Here is a 21,555-nt window from a genome sequence, read left to right on the forward strand (position 1 = left end):
TTTTAGATTTATAACTTTCCTTCCATCAAATTCCATGGCATTGTGCCTTTTAAGTATTCTAAAATGACGTTGTTTTAGAAATTCAAAATACCGAAATCACATTATTTTGGGATACTGAATGACAACCTCTTTAATAGAAGTAAACAAAATAAAAGTGTTATATGCATAATATTTTCGTAATACTTTCACAACAAATCATAGATGGTACGTTGTTATTTGATCTAGTCTAAATTTAAAACTGAAATTACTTTTTTAATCCACCCATAACAATTAATAACAACCTACTATTTAAGATTTGTTGTGAAAATATTGTGAACGTACAATTTTTCTAAATGAAATGGCTACATAAAAAAAATAAAATGAAAGGTATAGATACTTAATTAATCTAAGGCTATAAAACTGAATTAATTTTTGGGTAAAATATAGAAAGTCCAGTTTATAATTTAGCTTAAAAGTTGAAAAAAAAAAAAAAAAACTGTCTGAACACATTGCTTAAGACTTTTGTGCGGTTATATATATATATATATATATATATATGACTTGTGCATGTGTTTAGGAATTGTTAAAAACAAATTTTAATTTTTTTTTCAGTGTTATCTTTTTTTATCAATAATATAAATTTTAGATTTTTTAAAATAAATTAATTTTTAGCTTATTTTGTAATATATTTAACATAAAAGTTAAAAAAAAAAAAAAAAAAAACTATGGGGTGGTTACATTCCCCTCCCTTGAGGTTTGAGGGAATGACACTCAACTCCAAACTTAAATGAAAAAACACCCCCCTCCCTTAAAATTTGAAAAAATATTAACAACTCCCCCCTTTTATTTATATTAGTAATGAATATTTTAACCTTCTAGTATAAGAATCTCGTTACAAAAGTTTAACTATGGTTTATAAAAAAGTTGATAAATTTAGAATAAAAATAAAAAATTTATCTAGTACCAAAATAATTGCAATAGCAAATATCTCCATAAGCCGTTGAAAAAGGAAAAATATAATAAACAATATTCTTTACATTTTTCATTCTCCCCGTGTATATGTTAAAATAATTAGTATTCTAAAAATAAAAATAAAAATAGTGGGTTAATCCCACATTGGAAAATGAGTGAGTTAAAGAGGTTTAGAACCTATGCTGTGTATCCAATAGCTAGACATTTTTGGGGTGTGTGAGTTTATATACTGCTTCACGAGACGAAGTGTTGCATGCACTTTTGGTTCTGACGTGACGTGTAGTATTAAGCAAAAAAACAGTCTGAGCTTAGTCCCACATCGTGTGTGTGTGTGTGTGTGTTGGGGTGTGTGAGTTTATTTACTGCTCCACGGAAGTAAGTGTTCCATGCACTTTTGATTCCGACGCATAGTATTAAGCAAAAAGAAAAAAAAAGAGTTAGATTATTTTGGATATATACCACTATTAATTTCTTTAATATATTCTTTCTTTAATATATTCTCCCCACACTGGGTGTATTTTAATATACACTTCAATTAAAAATTTAATACAATTACATCTTTTGATAAACTTCAAATATTTTAATACAAAATTAATATACTTCAAAATTCATATAAATATATATATATATATATTTTTTTTTTGATATAAAAGATAGAACATATTTAAAAATTTAATACGGATTAATTACTTTACCCGAAAATAAATAATAAAATAAAAACACCATCACCACCGCGAAAAATAAAAAATAAAAAAAATAATAAAACACTCTCACATAGCTCGTCACCAAAAACTACTCAAAAAGCATACGCTTCTGTAATCTGCAGCATCTCTCTCTCTCTCTCTGTGTTCTGAATATTTCATCAATGGCTCGCGTAAGTCTCTCTCTCTCTCTATTTCTCTTTACAATTGCACACAACGAAATGTTTATTCAACTTTCAAATTCCGAATCCACAAATTAATACAACTAGGACTATTGTTAATCTCTGTTTATTTGGTCGCTGAGAAAATTTTATGATTTCTATGCTTGTTCAGTATGATAGATCCGAAGAAATTAAGCAAATTCTAAATGCCCCTTTTTTGTGTTATTAGTTTTGGATCTAAATTTTCGTACAATTTGTAATTTTTTGGTTTAGATCTGTGCAATGTGTGAATTTATTTACTTTTTAGTAATCAGAGGGTTCACATAATGGAAAAAGAGTGTGTATTTGATGATGTTGTTGAATGTTTGTTTATAAGGTGTTTGTTGTTAATACTGAACCGAGACTTCACTTTGGAGCTCAATGTAATGTTAATGTTAATGTTTTGGGTTTGATGGGTGCTTTATTTGGATGCAAAAGGGTGTGATCTGTGTGGCATAGTGGTAGTAATTACATGGTGATGGTGGGGGGTGGGGGATCAGATTGGCTGTGTTATGCTTATTTGACTATGAAATTTTAGCCAGTTTTGGGGATTTGCTCAATGTAGGATGTCGTGTCAGCTATTAGGAGAGTTTAGGATTGATTTTGGAAATGCTGGGTGGTTGGTTGAGCTCTAAAATCTGTGATCTGTGTGATTAGTGGTAGTAATTACATGGTGGGGATCAGATTGGCTGTGTTAGGCTTATTTAACGATGAAATGTTATCCAGTTTGTGGTTTTGAACTTCTGATCAATGTAGGACTTTGGGGCAGTTGGTAGGAGACTTTGGAATTGGTTTTGGACATGATGGGGGTTGTTTTGACTCCAAATTGTCTGATCTATGTTGAATAGTTGTAGTATTTAAATGATGAGAATCATATTGGCTTTGTTAGGTATATTCGACAATGTTTGTGATGTAAACTCAACTAAAGAGTTAAGCTTACGGGGCTATGAAATGTTAGCCATTTTGGGCTTTGATTAATTTAGGATTTCCTGGAGTTCTTATTAGATTTTAGGTTTGGTTTTGAAAATGATGGGCTGTTGATTTAAGTCCCAATGTGTGATCAATGTTCATTAGTAGTACTAATTAAATGGTGGTCCCAATGTGTGATCTATGTTCTATAGCAGTAGTTACTACATGGAGGAGGATCAGATTGGCAGAGTTAGGTGTATTTGACTAATGTTACCTCAAACTCAACCAAGAGATCAATTTATGTGGCCATGAAATGCTAGCCATTTTAGGATTTGATTAATGTAGGATCTTGTGAGACTTGTTAGGAGGATTTGGGATTGGTTTTGGAAATGATGGGTGGTTGATTTAGGTCCTAACTGTGCGATCTATGCTGATTAGTTGTAGAGTATTGGAATGGCTAGAATCACATTGGCTGCCTTAGGTGCAGTAATGCACAAAGAACTGCATGCAGCAATATGCGAATCCCAGCTTGGTACAGTTATAGAACCTCTAGAATTTGAGGGAATTATGGAGGGTGACTTGGTTGAGTGAGATTATATGGCGTAAGCAATAGCATTAGGGTGGTTACATGGCCAGTTGTGCAGAAATTGACATAAATCAATAGAATGATAATGTTGGAAACACAGCCAATGATACAGTAGTCTTAGTCACATATTTGTTCATGAAAGTGAACTGCTAGTGAGTTCTAGCTCAAATAGAACTCCCTCCTCCCACAAGAATGGATGGAGGGTGAGTCTGTGGGTTCAAAAGCCATTAGATGTGTAACTTATCAATGGAAAAAAGTTGTAAAGGTTCATCAGAGTGATCTTAAAGTATTGGTCATGCAGACTTGAGTCTTGGTCGTGCTAGTAACATGCAATAGATTTTTTTTTCCTTTTTTTTTGGTTGAAAATTTAGATATGTCTATGGTTCAAACCTGTCCCCCCCACCCTCCCCACCCCCCATACTGATGTAGCAAATAAAAAAGATATGTTCTGCATTTTTTTTACTGTTACATTTTGAACATGTCTTTTTTAGTGTAAAGGGATTTGTTACTCTATTAATCCAGTTATTATTATTTTTTTAAATAGGAATCATGCCCTACGGTGAAGAACATTCTTCTTCTAGACTCTGAAGGGAAGCGTGTAGCAGTCAAGTATTACTCAGATGATTGGCCAACAAATAGTGCAAAGTTAGCTTTTGAAAAATCTGTTTTTACCAAGACTCTGAAGTCCAATGCTCGGGTTGAAGGTATGCTGTGATAACTCAACTTTAAATAGTACAGTTGTTCTAGTCCAAATATTATCAGCCAATTAATTATATATATGGGTATGCAAACTTTCTCATCTATTTTTTTGCCTTCTCAGCTAGTTGTTTGCTATTCAATTGCATTAAAAACTATTTTCTTCTGCTAAATTAGAATGCAGTTTTAATATTTAAACCAAATCAGAAAGCTTCCCCTCGATGCCTGCCATTCTGAGCTTTTCTTTCTTTGACTAAAACATTTTACTTATCAAAAAAAAAAAAAAAAATCAGAAAGCTTCCTCTCATGTATTTCAGAAATAATGGTGTGTTACATCTGTGGATAACTAGAACCTGTGTGCATGGCTTGCAATTCTATGCATATAAATTCATGCGCGCCATGCTATATTGATTGGGAAAAATGCCATACACCCCCTGAACTTTGAAATAGTGGCCAAGACACCCCTTGAATTTTTTTATTGGCCAATTTACTCCATAAATTTTTCATACCTGCCAAATCAGTATCTCCAATTAGTATGCTGTCAAAACTAACGGAATAGTCACATGAGACACACCTGAGCTTTAAAAATACAAACTCAAACCCCTTAATTTAAAACTCAATTGATTAATGGAAAGAACAAAGAAAAGAAGCAAGGTCAGACTGGATAAAGGCTAGGTTGCACCAACACGGCATTTTTGGCAACGTGTTGGTGTTCGACATATGTCAAACACCGAAACTGGTATGATTCGCCGGACTCCGGTGTCCGAGCAGTGTTTGTTTGTTTGTTTTGTTTTTGTTTTTTTTTTTTTTTTTTTTGCTTCTCCGACACGGCGCCGATGCGGCTTTGACACATCCGACACGCCAGCAGTGAAAAAAAAAAAATCACAGATTTTGACAGATGGACTTGCCAATACCGTTGATTTCATGATATACCCTAAAACAAAAGTCTGAAAACCGAAACCCACATCTCAAGCTTTCACTTCTTAACCCACCCACCTTCCCTCTGACCTCTGCCCGCTGTGCTGCTGCCCTCTGTCCCTCACCGGAGCTAGATCGGGCCGATCAGCGAGCTTCATAGACGTCAATGCCATCCCTGTCCCTTCTGATCTCTCTGTCTCTCTCGGCATGGACAACTCAGGTCCGACTCTTTGAGCTTCTCTCTGTTTTTTTTTTTTATTTTGTTCTTTCAGATATTTGTTTGGCCATTTGGTTGGGTGAACGGGACGGGTTACTTATTTAAGTTATAACGCATTTTTTTTTTAATCCCACTCTCACGGTCACAGTTTGAGAGTGGGATATAATATAATGTTGTTACATTATGTGCCATATAATATAATGTTAGTTGTTACTGCTATAGTTTTATTTATTTATTAAAGCTAAATTCTTTAAATATTGTAGGTGATTTACTTAAATATTGTAAGTTTAAAGCTTGGTTTCCTTTTATGTTTCTAGTTTGATGTTGAATGTAGCCTATTTAAACTTTTGGTTTGTACTCTAAACATTTTGTGTATTGTTGTATTACTTTGGGTGTTAATTTACTTATTTGTAGTTCTTACATAATTTAAATTTTAGATATAAACGTATTTTATGTCTAAAAATATTAAAAAATATGCCTAAATATAAAATTTAATTAATTATTTAATTGCTGTGTCCATGCCGTGTCGTGTCTTGGTTTTTTAAAAATTGCCGTATCACCGTGTTTGTGTCCGTGTCCGTGTCCATGCATTTTAGGATAGAGGATGGCTTCTCTAATATCTCTTCAAGGCTCAAGAAACTCCATTATCGCTTCCCACTTGAGACCTCAAATAGCACAACTTTCAGCTCAGCTCTCTCAACCCCACATCTTCCAAACCTCTATGCACCTACGCACTACCCAATACCCATGACTCAGAGGCCTATTGCCGCTATGGTAGTGGTGTCTCTCACTGCCAAAGCACCAACACTCAGTACAAATCCCACCCTGAACCTTTTTCAGTCACAAGAGTAACAGGAAGCAGAACCACTCCAATGTGCAAAAGATGAACAGTAATTAGCTTAACAATGAAAATGAGAGTGACCCATTATGCAGTGACCCACCAAATGTTGATTTGATGGGTTTGTGTGAGGAGGCAAGGTTGAACAAGTTGTGGAGTGGTTTTGCCTGTGTGTTGAGTGGTTGCGTTCAGTGTGGCTGGAGGAGTTGATTTCCCGCTTGGGCTGACAGCTGGCCTGGGCGAAATTGTGGCCTATTTTCCTAGTTTTTTTGTTGTTGTTGTAATGTTTAGTTGCTGGTAGTTTGGTGTGGTTAAGGACGTATCTGTTTTTTGTTGTTGTTGTTGTTGTTGTTGTTGTTGTAATAGTCGATGTGTAGTCCAGTGTGTTGTAGTTAGTGTCTGGTTACTCTGATTTAAGTGTGCTGTTGTAAGCGTGAACTCTGATTTATCTTGTATGTTTTGTTTCATCAATAAAATTTCCACTGTTATGCAAAAAAAAAAATAAAAAGATAAAAAAAATAAAAATTGTGTAGTATATGGGTCAAGGTGTTTGTGCTGATTATGGTGTTTTCTGTGTGTTGTTGGATTCGTGTGGGGATTCGAAGCCCCTTCAAGTTGGTAAGAGTGTCAATGGATTCTTGAAATGTTCTCTGTCTTTGCATCAATTCACCAGGTTTCAAATTTAGGGGTTGAGTTTGTTTTTTAAAGCTCATGTGTGTCTCACATGGCTATTCCGTTAGTCTTTTTAACAGTAGACTAATGGAGGTACTGATTTGGCAGGTATGTAAAGTTTATGGAGTAAATTGGCTAATAAAAAAGTTCAGGGGGTGTATGAGCATTTTTCTCATATTCCTCTAATAAGTTCAGTTCTTGATTGATGTGATCTATACTTTTTCAAACAAAAACCGTGTCACTTTTTAAGCACAAGATTTTGTACTAGTGCCTTGAATTTCAATATAGACTGTAGAATTTGAAACCATAGCATCATACAATTAGTCAAGTTTGTGTGCTCTACAGACTACAGAGGACATAGCCATATGGTCAATCATGTATTATTTTTCTGAAACTGGGAAAATGGGTAATATGATTAATCTTTATACATAGATTTTCTCTTGAAACATTTGCAAGATGTCAGTCAATCACCTTCTTGTTAAATGACCTTGGCTAAATTACTGATCAGCAGTTTTCTATCCTTGAACATATCCAATTTCCAAGGGCATTGGAGTGTATTGCTTGCACTATATTCTGTATAGTTGTGTAATAACAAAAGTTAGCCTTAGTGTATTTTTTTTTAATGGTAAAAGTTAGCGTTAGTGTATTTCTTGCATTATTTTCTCTATGCTATTTGTGTGCTAACAACAGTTAGCCAAAACCTTCAACCACCACTTTAAAAGTATAATAATACAGGTTTTGGTATTTTAGTTGATCTTCTTACTGGTGTCAAAAGGATTGGTAAAGCAATGATTACATATCTGCATATTTTAGCCCCATGGCTTGAAGCCACAAATGGATATTCTTGTGAACGTTAAGCTAAAAGTGACAAGCATGTGCTTTAGTTCAAATTGCCATACTCTATCGCATCTTTCATTTATTCTAATTGACCTGGAAAATTTTTAGCTGGGACTCAACAAAAACACAAAATATTAGTATTGCCACAGGTGATAGGACCCTATAAAGGTTGATGAAGCCTTGTAAATATGGTACACCGCCTGAGACTTGAATTATTGATACATTGCTGTATTACAGTCTGCAGCTGAGATAGCTATGTTTGAGAACAACATTGTTATCTACAAGTTCTTCCAGGACCTGCACTTCTTTGTGACTGGAGGTGATGATGAAAACGAACTCATCTTAGCTACAGTTCTTCAGGGATTCTTTGATGCAGTTGCCCTTCTCTTGAGGTATTGGTTATCATAATTAACATTTGTTTCTTGATTTTTGATAAAGAGATTTATTAGTTTGTGCTTCTGTTTTATGCGGTCTTCTATTTCACTTGCTGTTGGAACACTGTTGATAAAAGGGAGGCACTCGAAAACTTGGATCTCATTCTTTTATGTCTTGATGAGATTGTTGATGGAGGGTATGTAACATGCTTCCTAAATTCACAAACCCTGCATATTTGCACTCTTATCAAATATTTCCATGTTCCTTTTTCCACGCTTCCAATAATGAATGTGGGATCAGTTTGATAGATCATAATGGATAAGAAGAACATAAAGGAAAAAGAATTTTGTTCTACTATGGAGAATTATCAATCTTCCTTCTCTATTGGAGGATTTTTTTTCTTTTCCCATGAAGCATCAATAAGTGTTGTCTAGTTTACTGCAGTGCTTCTATGGTGAAGGAATGTATTATTTATTAAGAACATATATCTATTTTTTGAAGATAATATGTACCCTCTAAAAATTAAACAATTTTTATAATTATTTTTCATCTTTCTATCTCTACCAATATATCATTCTATTATTTTGGGTGTATTTGATTGATATTATTCTTTTATAAGGTGGTCCATATTCTTCGAAATTATATCACAGTATGCTATTTTTTTTTTTTTTTTTTACAACTAAACTTTCGAAGTTTCAAATAAACTATTCAAATTCTTCATTCTCATAAAGGGGATTATTATGATAATCAAAACTCATAACAAACTTATATTAAATATGTATAATTTATTTTCTAAATTTTATTGTGGATAATTTGTTCACTCTCAAAATTTAACAATTTCAAAAAGTAATTTTCATAACTCTATTTTACAAATATATAATTTTATCACTTTTGATGTTTTTGATTGATATTGTTATTTTTTGAAATGATTCATATTCTTCTAACTATTGTTATTATGCATTATATTTTCTTAATTTCTTTTGGTACAACTAAAATTTTTAAGTTTCAAATTTATTATTCAAATTCTCATTCTCTTAAGGAGATCATTATGATAATTAAAATTTTTCATATAATTACAATTGATACTACTCAAATAATTAATAGTAGTCTCAACTTAAATTTATATATTCTCATTCTTTAGTAAGTACACTAAATAGGATCGAAGTGAGCTAAAATAGACTAAATGGACCGAAGTAGACTGAAATGGACAGAATGGACCAAATTAAACCGAATAGATTGAAGTGGACTGATGTGGACCAAATGGACGAAATGGACCGAATGGGACCAAAATGGAATGAATGGATCAAATTGGGCTGAACTGATCAAAGTAAACCGAATTGGAAGTATTGGACTAAAGTAAACCAAAATGGACCGCAGTAGACAGAATTGGACCAAACAAAACCGAATGGACTGAAATGGACCAAAATAGGCCAAAGTGAACCAAATGGACTGAAGTAAACTGAATGGACCTAATTGGACCAAAGTAGACCGAACTTGATCGAATAGACCAAAGTGGATAGAATGTCAATCTGTAATTAACATAGTCAAGATTGTATTTTGATAAAAATTCAAATTCAAATTAAAAAAATGAGGGCTCTAGCTTGGGCTTATTGGCTCGCTTTATGGACTAAACCTCACCAAAAACTTATTTTTATATAAATGTTATATTTTTTTATGAACCATGTTATTTTGATTTGGGTTGAAGAGTATGCACTTCTTTTGAAGTTGAAGGGTCAAGACACAATTATTAAATGGGTTGGGTTTGGATTGAGCTATTTAACTAAATACCCCTACTTTGACACGACATGCTAACATGAATTAACACCCCATATGAAACAATAAAAGCATTAACATTCAAATTGGCTAAGTGTTTGTCATGTAAATGGACTGGGGGAGTTGCTCCTCGTATTGGATGTTTTCAAAAATACCCAGCACAGCTTCAATTCCAGGCGCTTAAACAAGTCAATCTATCACCTATGACCATGTCGGGATACTTTTCTATCAAAACTCCTTCCTTCGCCAAGATCCAGTCCTAAAATCCATCTATCACCTAGGCTTGCATGTATGGGACTTCCTAACCCAATGGTACATGTTTCAACAGGTGACTAGATTGAAAAAATAACATATCAATGTGATATTTGCACTTGTCAAACAAAGCAAATCATGAAAGGTAAATTCACAAATAAAGCACAAGATTGCTCCATGTTTTACAGGTATACCACAAGATGGAGAAATTGTTAGGTCCACTAGTGGATTGCTGACGTGGTCTTCCCTAACCTCCCAATCAATAAAATGTCATTATTTATGCAAATGTAACATTACTTGGTAATTTTTATTTTTTATTCCTTATGTTAATTAGGAAGCTCACTCACACATTTGCATAAATGACATTATCTCATTAGTTGGGAGGATCACGCCAGCAGTCCTCCTGGTGGACTTAATAATTTCTCCACAAGATGGCGTGTATAATTTACTCTCCATAAACAAAAATGAATTGTATCCTTGAATGGTAAAGAAATGATCATTTAAATTTTTTTTTTGAGAAACAAGAAATGATAATTTAAATTGATTCTATGAGATTGGTAAATAAAAACAAAAAAAGGTGGAGTTAGTATATTTCTCAGCCTAATAGCTAGGTTATTTAACCGAATAGGAGAAAAAATAACCATGTCACATTTTGAATGTTCATTTGACCAGATCATTTGACTTTTAATTTTTAAGGGACTGGAATATAAAAAAGGTGGATTTAATATATCTTTCAAGCTAATAAATTATTTATCACTCAAATATGCAAAAGTGACCATGTCATAAACTTTTGAGTTTACTCAGTTGACAACATTATTACTCATGTTTGCGATTATAGTGTATTGACCAAAAAATTTGTTTTTCTTTAAGTGATTAGCACTATATAGATAAATAGTTCTTACACATCCTACACAGGAATCATAATCTGTTTCATTTTGTTCATGAATATTTTATGATAAAATATTCATGAAATAAGATCAAGAAGTTTTCTTTTGTAAACAGTGCATGAACCAGTGTCACCAAATTGCAATATTCAATAATATAGTGATGTGAGTATTAGCAGCATGACTGTCTAGGCATCAAGCTTAACTTCAATTCAAATAACGCCATGTCAAAATTATAAGAATTCATGTCAAGCCCACCTCTTTGATATTCAATAAGTAAATCCTCCAATGGAATTAAAGCCTACAACATGAGGTGAGAAATTATGCTACGCATTGTATTTGAAAAAAAAAGGGTACTCTACACCACCTATTTGATGCATTATGTATATGAGAAACTATTTCTACTGTCATAGTACAACTTTGGTTCTATTGAGGGCATTCCCATGAGTTCCCTCTTTGTCCACTTCAAATATCTCTAAACAAAGTCAAATAGTAGCATAGTAGTAATGGTATTCTTTATGGTGATCCATCCGTAGTAGAAACCCATCTTCCCCTCCACTATCTACCTATCAAAAAAGGTTTCAAAACATTAAAACAAAGTCTGAATTTATAAATGAACTTTATTTCAAACGCAATGGGCTAACTACAAATATAGACTGAAGTTAAAGACAATCAATATTTGTGAAATAAAATCCAATTGACTATCACATTAGCTACGAATTAAATCATACATTCAAAGTAGGTAACTGCTACATTAACATGAACCAACCAATATTAAGGACATAAACTTGAGATAATACCTTTTAGGTAGATAATGATGCCTTTCACTTGCAAAAGCAGACTCTTGCCTTTCTAGACAACCAATTCATCTGTATCACTATAGTCACATACATCCGATCTTTAATGTCATCAGCAAATCTGAAAATGCATGCCTCCAAGTCCTATTGAAGAAGAAAGCTCCACAAATTGCCCAAAAACCAGTTGTGAATCCAACTCCCATACCTAAATAGAAGCTGGAATTTTTAGAGTCATCTTCAGCACTGCCTAGCATAAAATCAATTTAAGTATGCCCAAGAAATAGTTTTCCTTGAATATGCCTTCCATAAAATCAATTTGAGTATCCCCAAGAAATCTTCCCCTCCCCTCCCCTCCCCCACCCTTGAAGGCGACCATCCCATTTCCCACACTTTGCTGCCCAATTGTAGATTTCTTTTGCCAATACTTCAATTCACTCACTGATTGGATGTTAACATTAACTCTACTTGAATAACTTTAAACTTTTTAAAATAAAACACTCACTGGACCAAGCTATCTGTTTCAATTTCATTTGTTGAGGTACCTGCATTAAAAGCATAGGATGAATAAAGTCTTTCATGGACCAAAAGGAAAGGTTTTTGTCAACAATTACCCTGAGGGTACAAGGCATTGCTTGACTATGTCATGAAAATTCTAAACATCTTGGCCAAACATGGCATTGCTTGACCATGTTAATAGTGGCATGTGTAAAAACAGTTGATTGTTAGACAATTTGACGAAAGCTAACCATGAAACAATAACTGATAAAATACAAGCAGTTCAAGTATTATTAAAGCCAGCAAGGTCAATAAGAAAAAATCAAATGAAATAGTCAGAATCAGACAACTGAGATGTCAAGAAAAATGAAGATAGAGGTGATGCATAATCATGCATATCAAACTATTTCTGAACTTTTTGGTTTTACGCACCAAGCGCCGCAGTCTAGGCACAGAAATGTTACCACCAAAGGAAACCTATGGTCTTTCTCAATTGCAGGACAAGCAACTCAGCAGATGATAACGATACAGATTTCATGCTTCAGATGTTTCCCTATAATACCAAAGTTATCCAAACTCAAAATGTGTATGTGTGTGTGAGAGTATACACACAAGTACATTAGACAAATCTGATTGTCTAGCAGTCAAATCTGGGTACAGAATCACTTTGAATTTGATTCCAGTACACAGAATATGATATGGGGTACTGCTTATATGCTCAGATGTAACGAGTTCCGTAACAATCAAACATACTTGACGTCTGTGTATAGCAGAACTGGTACTGAGGTTGAAGCCCTCTCATCCAACCTCTGATGTGGCAAGGGTTTTTTTATTGCAGTATCGGGAAATACAGTCAGCAACAGACAAAAGTTTGAGACATTATTCATACATTAAAAACGGTATCAATTAGCTCTTGCCACATAAGGAGATTGAACAGGAGGACGTAAGTGGCTATTGTACTTCGAGAGATATCGACCCTTTTTTTCCCTACCTGGATTTTTGCTAGTAATTTTTCTTTTATCATCTAACACATTTCCAGGCATTTGTAAGCCAGCAACACAGCATCCAAATATTAAAATGAGAGTTGAACATGATCTAGCAATTTCTTGAATGCTAGATGTTTTACCTCCTGTCCAACAATTTCCAATCAAGGTCCTGAAGAATATCTATCAAAACTGAGAACTTAATACAAACTCTATTAATCAATTTCGTTTACAAGTTTCAATGTAAATAATGTTACGTTCTTGATGCTGCCATGGAAGATTAAGTTGTTATCACTTCACAAGTTCGACTGTTCAAGATTTATTTTATGAGGCCATGTGTCAAGTCCAATCAAAGTAAAAGTCATGGGGTTTTAAAGGTCTAGTTAAATGTGTCCTAAGATTGAAAAAGTTTTTATTTGGGTTTTTATTCAACAAGTTCTGGCCAATTTTGTAATTAGGAGCAGAAGTGTAATCTCTGGAATCCTGTGAATATAGGTTTTTTTTTTTTTTTTTTTTTATCTAGAATTTTCTAGGAGATCATAACTATCTTAGGTTTTATTTTCTTTGAGTCCAAGTTAGTCTTTTACATCTTAGCCTTATTGTTTACTTTCTCTCTCTTTGTTCTCTCTTTTCTTCTTCTCTTTCTTATGGTACTGTTCATACTCATACAGGCCATACCATAAATTTCTCTCATTTCCTTCTTCGTTATATCCCAAACCCTAAGTAAAGCCCTTCCTCTTGCCTATCAACACCATAACACCCCACACATTTTCTCTATCAAATCACCATACAAAACTCATCAAACCAAGTTTGAGTCTTCACCTTTTCTTCTACAACTCTATACCCTAGATCTATTAATCCTCCCAAACTTAAACCATTGAAAGCACCTATATACAAATTCCCAATTTAGGTTACAAACCGGTTGAGATTACATGTTTTGCTGTAATAATGCAAGCAAAGCAGGGAACAAATACTCTTACATAGAGTTTTGACTTCAATGAAATGGAGCCAAGAGATATTCTAGAAGGTTTTAACAGCATGCAAGCTTGCAAGAAATCTTTTTGTTTTTATTGGTAAGTTACACATGTGGGTGGGTCATGATCCCTCAACCTCTCCTGCCACCTTGTTCTTAAAAGAGGAGGAGAATGCTCGTAGCAACATTGAAAAATAAATCTAGCAACTAGAGCATATCATCATTCCAAAAATATATAATATCAAGAACTACCAATGACTCACATCACAAACAAAAAAAACATGAATTCAAGAAAGACCTTATAGAAGTACAAAAGATTGAAACCTACCAATTGACTTTTGCCTATCAACTCTAGCTCAACTGGCACCTCCTCCCCTTGCAAGTGCTAGATGGAGGGTGAGGTCAGGGGTTCAAGACCCACTAGATGCATGTGTTACTTACCAAAAGAAAAAGGCCGTATAGAAGCTAGAGATAATGGATAGAGCATTAGATACACCAACAGACTCCCAATGAGTTTCTAGAAATAGTGATTCAATACTCCTTGAAGATGCCATCCAATCAACTTCAAGCATCTTCAAGGCATCTTCCCCTCACCTCCCCTACCCCCAAGGCCACCACCCTGTTTCCTCCATTTTGCTGCCCAATACTTCATTTTTAAAAATGAATGGGTGTTGACTTGAACTCTACATGAATAACTTTAAACTTATTAAATAACTAAATTTGTTTAAAGAAACTAGTAAAGAAGTTAAGGTAATTGACGGAACAAATCGAAATATCACTCCTTCGAACAAGATAATCACACTGAGTACACCCTGCTGTATTTGGTTTGTGTTTTCTTAATAAAATTTATCGTTACTTATCCAAAAAAGAAAAATCAAGATAATCCCACTACCGCAAACATAGAAAGGATATGTCATAAGAAAACTCAAAGATTTGACATCTCAAGTCACAATCATGCAATTTCAAGCACATAATGCAACATTGGAATTTTTTTTTTGATTACAAACAGAATCTTACCAGGATGGTCAGTAGGTTGGTCATGCCTGCCAACAGCAAAACCAAGGCCACTCCGACGAGGAGCAGCTGTTGGTTGTGGAGGCAATTCGTGTGCCTCACCTATCCTTTTAGAATCAGGAAGAAGAATTTCATCCATAGACATGGAGAAACTTTTAATCTGAGCATGGATGTTTTCTTGGACTAGCTTCTGTTGATCAGCAAGAGAGGCTTTACTAGCCATTTCAATGATCTCCTCAGCATCTGCCTCCTCAGCATCCCTTCCCAAACGGTTGTAGCTGGATGTTTAAGTCTTTCATGAGAAAAAATTTGAGATTAAAGGACACCCAATGAAGTTGAACACTGAGTGACAAAGGAAGCATAAATTCACATGAAGCAAAGTGGTACAGTAGGGAACAAACAAAATAGCATCTACACAAAATGCAATTGACATTATTTAAATGTTCACTTTTGGCTTAATCAATCAAAAAGTTAAAAGAAATTTATCTTTTGTTGAAGTACTCGACATTGATGCACAAGATCTAAGAAGCTAAAACTTGGATAGAAGTGAGGCAAACATTAAGATCAGTTATGTCAAGAAGTAATAAACATTTTGATTCGCAAGGGATATGTCACAATCAGTGAGAGAACAACATAAATGTAAACAATGAAATTCTTAATCTCTACATGGTCCATAGCCAGCACAACGCCAATATTTTTCCATTTTCTTATGTTTTGTGGATGCAGAAAAGGGAAAACATAAGGAATGTCTCAGTGAGAAAACAACCTAAAAGATAATCTCTACATGATCACTACGTCCCTATCTTTCCTTCTCTTAAAGAGTATGATTCTCAAAAAATTATATCAACATACATGAAATGATCAAGGGCTCCAAGGGTTTTGCGTGATTGCATATGCCTATGGATGAAGGGAATGTCTTCAAGATATCTACAAGACTGAACATTCTTTGTTAAGCAACTTGTTGGGCAAAAAAGTTTGTTATTGTTCATACCATGATCATCGCTATACGTTGAATATGAAATGGATGATTGGTGAAAAGAAAAGAAAATTAATATGGCTATAGTAACAACTAGAGCAAAATGAGATGTCATGGACAACTAAAAATAAAATGCACAGAAAGAGTTCATCAGCCAATGATTAAAGGCACTGCAAAGGCAATTAGACCTGACACAATTATACCAATTGATAGGGTTGGAATCTAGGTATCTACTCCCTTTTTTTTTTTTTTTTTTTTAAATATTGGTAAGTTACACACCCAACAAGTTTTGAATCCAAAATCTTACCCTTAATCCCATTTTACGGGAGGAAATGTCATTTCAGGTATAGCTAATTGTTATGATAAATTTTTTCTAATTAATTTGACCATAGCATCTACTCCACAACAGTTACTACTTCAAACATAAGCATGTTTATCGACAAAATTGAGGAAAATAATTCACTGAAGAGGTTTATTAAAACCAATCAAATGGTCTAAACTCTACACTACAATATGCTACCTATATTTGCACATTAACACAAACAACAGCATTACTGAAACTAGCCAGTAGACACATACAGTTCATGTTTAAAGGTAATACATGAGAGATAATTCAATTAACAAATTCACAGTCACAACTGACCTGGTATATAGAAATAATCTATTTATGTCTGATTCAAATTGTAACTGTCTTGGATCCCTAGCAAAAGTGGGACTTTTTGCAAGAGTTTTCACAGCCTGTAAATACCCATTTACAAAAGAGCAAAAGGGTCATTCAAAAAAGACCATAAAAGAAGAAAACAAAGGCATAAATGAAACAAAGTTTTAATCTTTATGACTAAAACTGATCTGGGTTTGCACTAAGAACAAAAACCCATATCAGATTAGTTCAATAACAGTCATAGATTGTGTTCAATCGAGTAGAACTTAATGGAAAAGTGAAAACCCATTTTTACTAGTGAGAAATGGAGAACAGTATTTTCAGTAGAAGTGTAAAACTAAAACCACAAAGAGAGAAAGAAAGAGAGAGAAACCTCTTGGAATTTGTTGAATAGAAAAGCCATTGTGAAGTGAATCGATGAGTACAGAAAGCAATCTTTTTGGTTCAGTGAGCTGAACTCTGTGAAATTGACTGCAAGGGAAACGAAGAGCGTGCGCTTTCCGTTACGCCCTTTATGGTGGCGTGCCTGTGCCTTGGTGTTACTGAAAACGTCTATTGTGTCGACTTTAGAGTTGTAACGTCGACCATATCTTTGACCTCTCAATTTATTTCCTTGTTTCACATTTCAATGACCTGGCCAAAAACTTGTCTGTGGTCTGTGCCTTGGTTTGTTAGGTCGAAATTAATTCGCCGTAATACTTTTTATAAAAAAAACTTTTCTTTTAAAATAATAAGAGTGTGATACTTAAAACTTTATCAAAATATTATTTTCATCCTTAACTTTATAAAGAATTTTCTTTAATAATATACAAAATAAGGACGAAAAATATTTTTTTTTCAATATTTTAACAATGAAAAATAATCTTTTTTAAAACCTAAAGACAAAAATTAAAACATTTAAAAATAATTTAGAGATTGCAAACCAATTTTTTAAAATTTAGGAATAAAAAACAAAATTTTCATAAAGTATCAAAATAACATTTTAGTCTTCAAATAAAAAGGATAAGATATAATTTTACCTAAATAGATAATCTTACCATTTATATGGTATACTCTTTTGATTTTTGTTAGCAAGTTGATCCATTCTAATAGGTTTTCCCTGTTGATTATTTAAAAAATAAATAAAAGGCCCACCATTGGCTTCAATAATATGGTGGCCATAGTTGGCCCTTTAAGCATGAATCCCTAGCAAAAGTGGGCTTTTGCAAGAGTTTTCATACGAATATCATTCACAAAAGAGCGAATGGGTCATACAAAAACACAGGAAAAAAAACAAAACAAAGGCCTAAATGAAAGAAGGTTTTAATCGTCATGACTAATATTGTATTGGGTTTGCCCAAAGAACAAGACCGAAACTAAGATTAGTCTAACAAAAGTAATTGATTTGGCTCAATTGAGTAGAGCTTGTTGGTTCCATAATGGAAAACCCATTTTTGCTATTGAGAAATGGATATCAGTATTTTCAGTAAAACCGTAAAACCAAAACCAGAGAGAGACCTCTTGGAATTTGTGGAATGGAAAAGCCATTGTGAAATGAATCAATGAGTACAGGAAGCACTATATTCAGTGACCTAAACTCTGAATTTATGCTAATGGTGAAATAATTCTTCATTAAATGTCTAGTAGCACTATATAGATAAATAGTTCTTACACATCATATTCAAGAATCATAATTTGTAGCATTTTGTTCATGTATGTTTACGATACATCCAGGATGAAATAAGACCAAGAAAATATCTTTTGCAAATGATTCTTTTTGGCCTTTTGAAGAGCATGAACCAGTGCCACCTCCTGAAGTATCAACAATGAATTAAATCATATATTTAAAGTAGGCTACTACACATTAACATGAGCAAAACAATATTAAGAATATATTACTTGAAATAGTACCTTTTAGCTAGATAATGATACCTTTCACTTACTAAGGCAGACTCTTAGCTTTTCAATAACCAATTCAACTTTATAACTGTATTCACATATATCCAATCTCTTATGTCATTAGAAAATCTGAAATAGGAATGCCTCCAGGTCCTATTGAAGAAGAGAGCTCCACAAGTTGCCCAAAAGCCAGCTGCAAATCCAACTCCCATACCTAGATAGAAGCTAGAATTTATAGTCATCTTCAGCACTGCCAGTTGGTGATCTCTTCAAAGATTCTTCCTCTATTGTGCAATTTTTTGGAAGAGGATCACCACATAGTTGAGGATTGCCAACATAGCTGAGTGCATCAAAAGATTGAAGCTGGGTGCTTGAAGGAATCCTACCATAGAAGTTGTTGTAAGACAAATCCAAGTAACTAAGAAATGTCAAATTAGACACGCTTGGCGGAATTATCCCCGATAGATGATTTCTTGAGAGATCAATTGACTCCAACTCTTTCATGCTCCCAATTTTTTCTGGTATCTTTCCCATCAAATGATTTCGAGACAAATTCAAAAAACGTAATTCAAAAAGAACACAAATTTCAGCAGGGATTGATCCAGAGAAGTTGTTATTTGAAAGGTCTATGATCTTAACAAATTCTAGATTCCTTGCATATTCCAATTCCTTACCTTTGGGAACCAACTTAAGATTCTCAATGTAGGATACATAACCATACATATATTTTAAAGGTTCAAAAGGAAAAACTCGAATATTGGGTTCTGGTAGTGCCATGGCACTAATATTTTTCAGGCAATTTGGTATGACACCAAATAGACTATTATCAGCAAGATCCAATACTCTAAGAGAAGAAAGTTGGCATATTTGTGGAGGTATACGACCTTTAAATTCATTTGATCTTAGAAGAAGAACTAATAGATTTGTCATTTCTCCAATCCAGGGTGGCATGATCCCTGTCAAATGATTATTACCTATATCAATGAGCCCAAAATTTGAGCAATTTTTGAATGATGAAGGGATATCTCCAGAGATGTTATTGTTTTGTAAACGCAATGATTGGAGATTAACTAAAGCCCCCATGGAGTAGGGAATTCTACCTGCTAGACTATTACTCCCTAAGTTTAAATGGATCAAAGACTTCCAATACCTCCAACAATGAGAAAGTTCTCCTGACAATAGATTGTTTGATGCATCTAAGACCACTAATTTATTCTTTCTAATTACCTTTTGGCATAAGAAAGTGGAAATGGGTCCAGAATATGAGTTTTTAGCTATATTGAGCACTTTGACATTTTCAAACAATAGTGGAAAGCGACCCTTGAAGTGATTAGATCTTAGATTTATAATAGTAGAATTCAGAAAAATATTCGACAAATCCCCTTCTATGTGGTTGTCAGATAGATCGATAGCTTCAACATTTGAAGTCCAATTCCAAAACCAACTTGGAGCCTTGCTTGAAATTCCTGACGTTGACATATCCAAAAACCCGAGGGATCTTTGTGATTGTAGCCATGAAGGAAAATTAGGACCTATCTTGATTGAGCTCATGGAGACATACTCAAGTTGAAAGGGGGGAACCCAATTGGGATTGACATTACAGAACAATTGTCTTTGAGACATAGAGAGATCCTTTAGTTTTGATAGTTTTTTGAAATGCCCTTCATTTATAGTTCCTGTTAAGAAATTATTTTGGATATATAACTCCTCTAGATTTGAGAGAAGCCCAAGACTCTTTGGAATGGTGCCATTCAACTGATTTTGGTTGAGGGATAATGTTCTCATATGAGATAAATTCCCAACAGATAAAGGGATAGGACCATTTAAAGAATTAAAAGAGAGATCGAGATATGTTAGATGCTTAAGCTAGCCTAATGACTCTGGAATTTTTCCAATTAGATGATTGGGATACAAGGATAGATATTCCAATTTCTCTAAATTGAAAATGCTAGGCGGTATCTCGCCTTTCAAAGAACTATCGTCCAGGTAAAGCTTTAAGAGACTTGTACTGAGATTAGAGAACCAATTAGGTATCTCATGATTGAAATGATTTCCAGAAAGATAAAGTACTTGAAGAGATGTGAAATTGACAAATTCAAGAGATGGATTCAAACTATCAAGCTTACAATTGGAGAAGTATAGCTCAAAAAGAGAGGAGAACTTACTCATTATTTGAAGCCAATCAGCTTCTTTGTGAAGGTCAACTGAGCTTAGGTCAATGTATTGAAGGGAAAAAAGACCAGACATCCAATAAAGATTATCTGCATAGAGATCAAAATTAGATCCAAGATACAGATAGCAAAGGCTTGAAAGGTTCCCAATCTGATGAGGAATGAGTCCAGAGAAGTTGGCGTCTGAGAGGTCAAGATGTGTGAGATTACCCATTGAGCCAAGGAAAGTTGGAATAGGAGTACGATTAAAGTCATTGAAACTCAAGTCCAAGTAATTCAAAAACTCTAATTTAAGCAATGAGCGACTAATTTCACCCCCTATCCCGGTATACGCTAGGTGGAGCTCTGTGACTCGACTGGTTTTGTTATCACAATGAACACCATCCCATCTACAGCAATCTTCTTGGCTAGACCAGGATGGAGTAAGTTGAAAGGATCAATGAGGCCTCGTTTGAGGCTAAGAAGTGCTTGCTTGTCTTTTTCATTGCAAGAGATCTCATTTGACATTGTTTTGAAGAACCTTAAACTGAAGGTAGCTGCAAAGAACCATAGTAAGAAAAGCACATGAGTTGCATAAGAGGCACCCATGACAAAGGAAAAACAAAAACGAAGGAAGAGAAGCTGAGTGTGAGTAGTGGAGGTGATGCAATTGGAGACTACTAGCTTGTGATAATATATACTGATGAATCTACTCGGTGTGAACTGATAATATATTCTGATGAGACTTTGACTTGTTCAAAAAATTATAGTGATTTTTCAAAACAATCATTATCTTATCAATATGATTTTTTCAAGGAA

General features: G+C 34.1%; 2 protein-coding genes and 1 pseudogene across 2 annotated transcripts; 1 reads left to right on the forward strand and 2 right to left on the reverse strand.

The window, feature by feature from the left end:
* The first annotated feature begins 1,714 nt into the window (after nucleotides 1-1,714).
* On the forward strand, nucleotides 1,715-8,222 carry LOC142634707 (coatomer subunit zeta-2-like). Its single transcript, XM_075808978.1, has 5 exons — nucleotides 1,715-1,825; nucleotides 3,892-4,051; nucleotides 7,770-7,917; nucleotides 8,037-8,096; nucleotides 8,201-8,222. The coding sequence occupies exons 1-5, from the start codon at nucleotides 1,817-1,819 to the stop codon at nucleotides 8,220-8,222; spliced, it is 399 nt and encodes a 132-aa protein (XP_075665093.1). The 5' UTR covers nucleotides 1,715-1,816.
* A 2,769-nt stretch (nucleotides 8,223-10,991) lies between these two features.
* LOC142636943 (uncharacterized) lies at nucleotides 10,992-17,238 on the reverse strand. Its single transcript, XM_075811236.1, has 6 exons — nucleotides 17,082-17,238; nucleotides 16,691-16,785; nucleotides 15,075-15,349; nucleotides 12,109-12,148; nucleotides 11,610-11,822; nucleotides 10,992-11,375 (listed from the first exon to the last, which is right to left on the reverse strand). Exons 1-5 carry the CDS (start codon nucleotides 17,109-17,111, stop codon nucleotides 11,693-11,695), a joined length of 570 nt encoding a protein of 189 aa, XP_075667351.1. The 5' UTR covers nucleotides 17,112-17,238; the 3' UTR covers nucleotides 10,992-11,375; nucleotides 11,610-11,692.
* Nucleotides 17,239-18,622: 1,384 nt separating this feature from the next.
* Nucleotides 18,623-21,345, reverse strand: LOC142634259 (receptor-like protein EIX2; annotated as a pseudogene).
* Between the last annotated feature and the right edge of the window lie 210 nt (nucleotides 21,346-21,555).

The sequence above is a fragment of the Castanea sativa genome, chromosome 5, assembly GCF_040712315.1.
Source record: "Castanea sativa cultivar Marrone di Chiusa Pesio chromosome 5, ASM4071231v1".
NCBI classification, from domain to species: Eukaryota; Viridiplantae; Streptophyta; class Magnoliopsida; order Fagales; family Fagaceae; genus Castanea; species Castanea sativa.

Bases quoted from the DNA above. Each gene is read 5' to 3' on its own strand.
- LOC142634707 (XM_075808978.1), top strand. The intron at 4,052-7,769 runs GTATGCTGTGAT...TACAGTCTGCAG, and splicing joins GTCCAATGCTCGGGTTGAAG to CTGAGATAGCTATGTTTGAG. The intron at 7,918-8,036 runs GTATTGGTTATC...TGTTGATAAAAG, and splicing joins GCAGTTGCCCTTCTCTTGAG to GGAGGCACTCGAAAACTTGG.
- LOC142636943 (XM_075811236.1), bottom strand. From the start codon at position 17,111: ATGGCTTTTCTATTCAACAAATTCCAAGAG. The intron at 16,786-17,081 runs GTTTCTCTCTCT...GGGTATTTACAG, and splicing joins TATTCAACAAATTCCAAGAG to GCTGTGAAAACTCTTGCAAA. The intron at 15,350-16,690 runs GTCAGTTGTGAC...TTAAACATCCAG, and splicing joins AGATTATTTCTATATACCAG to CTACAACCGTTTGGGAAGGG.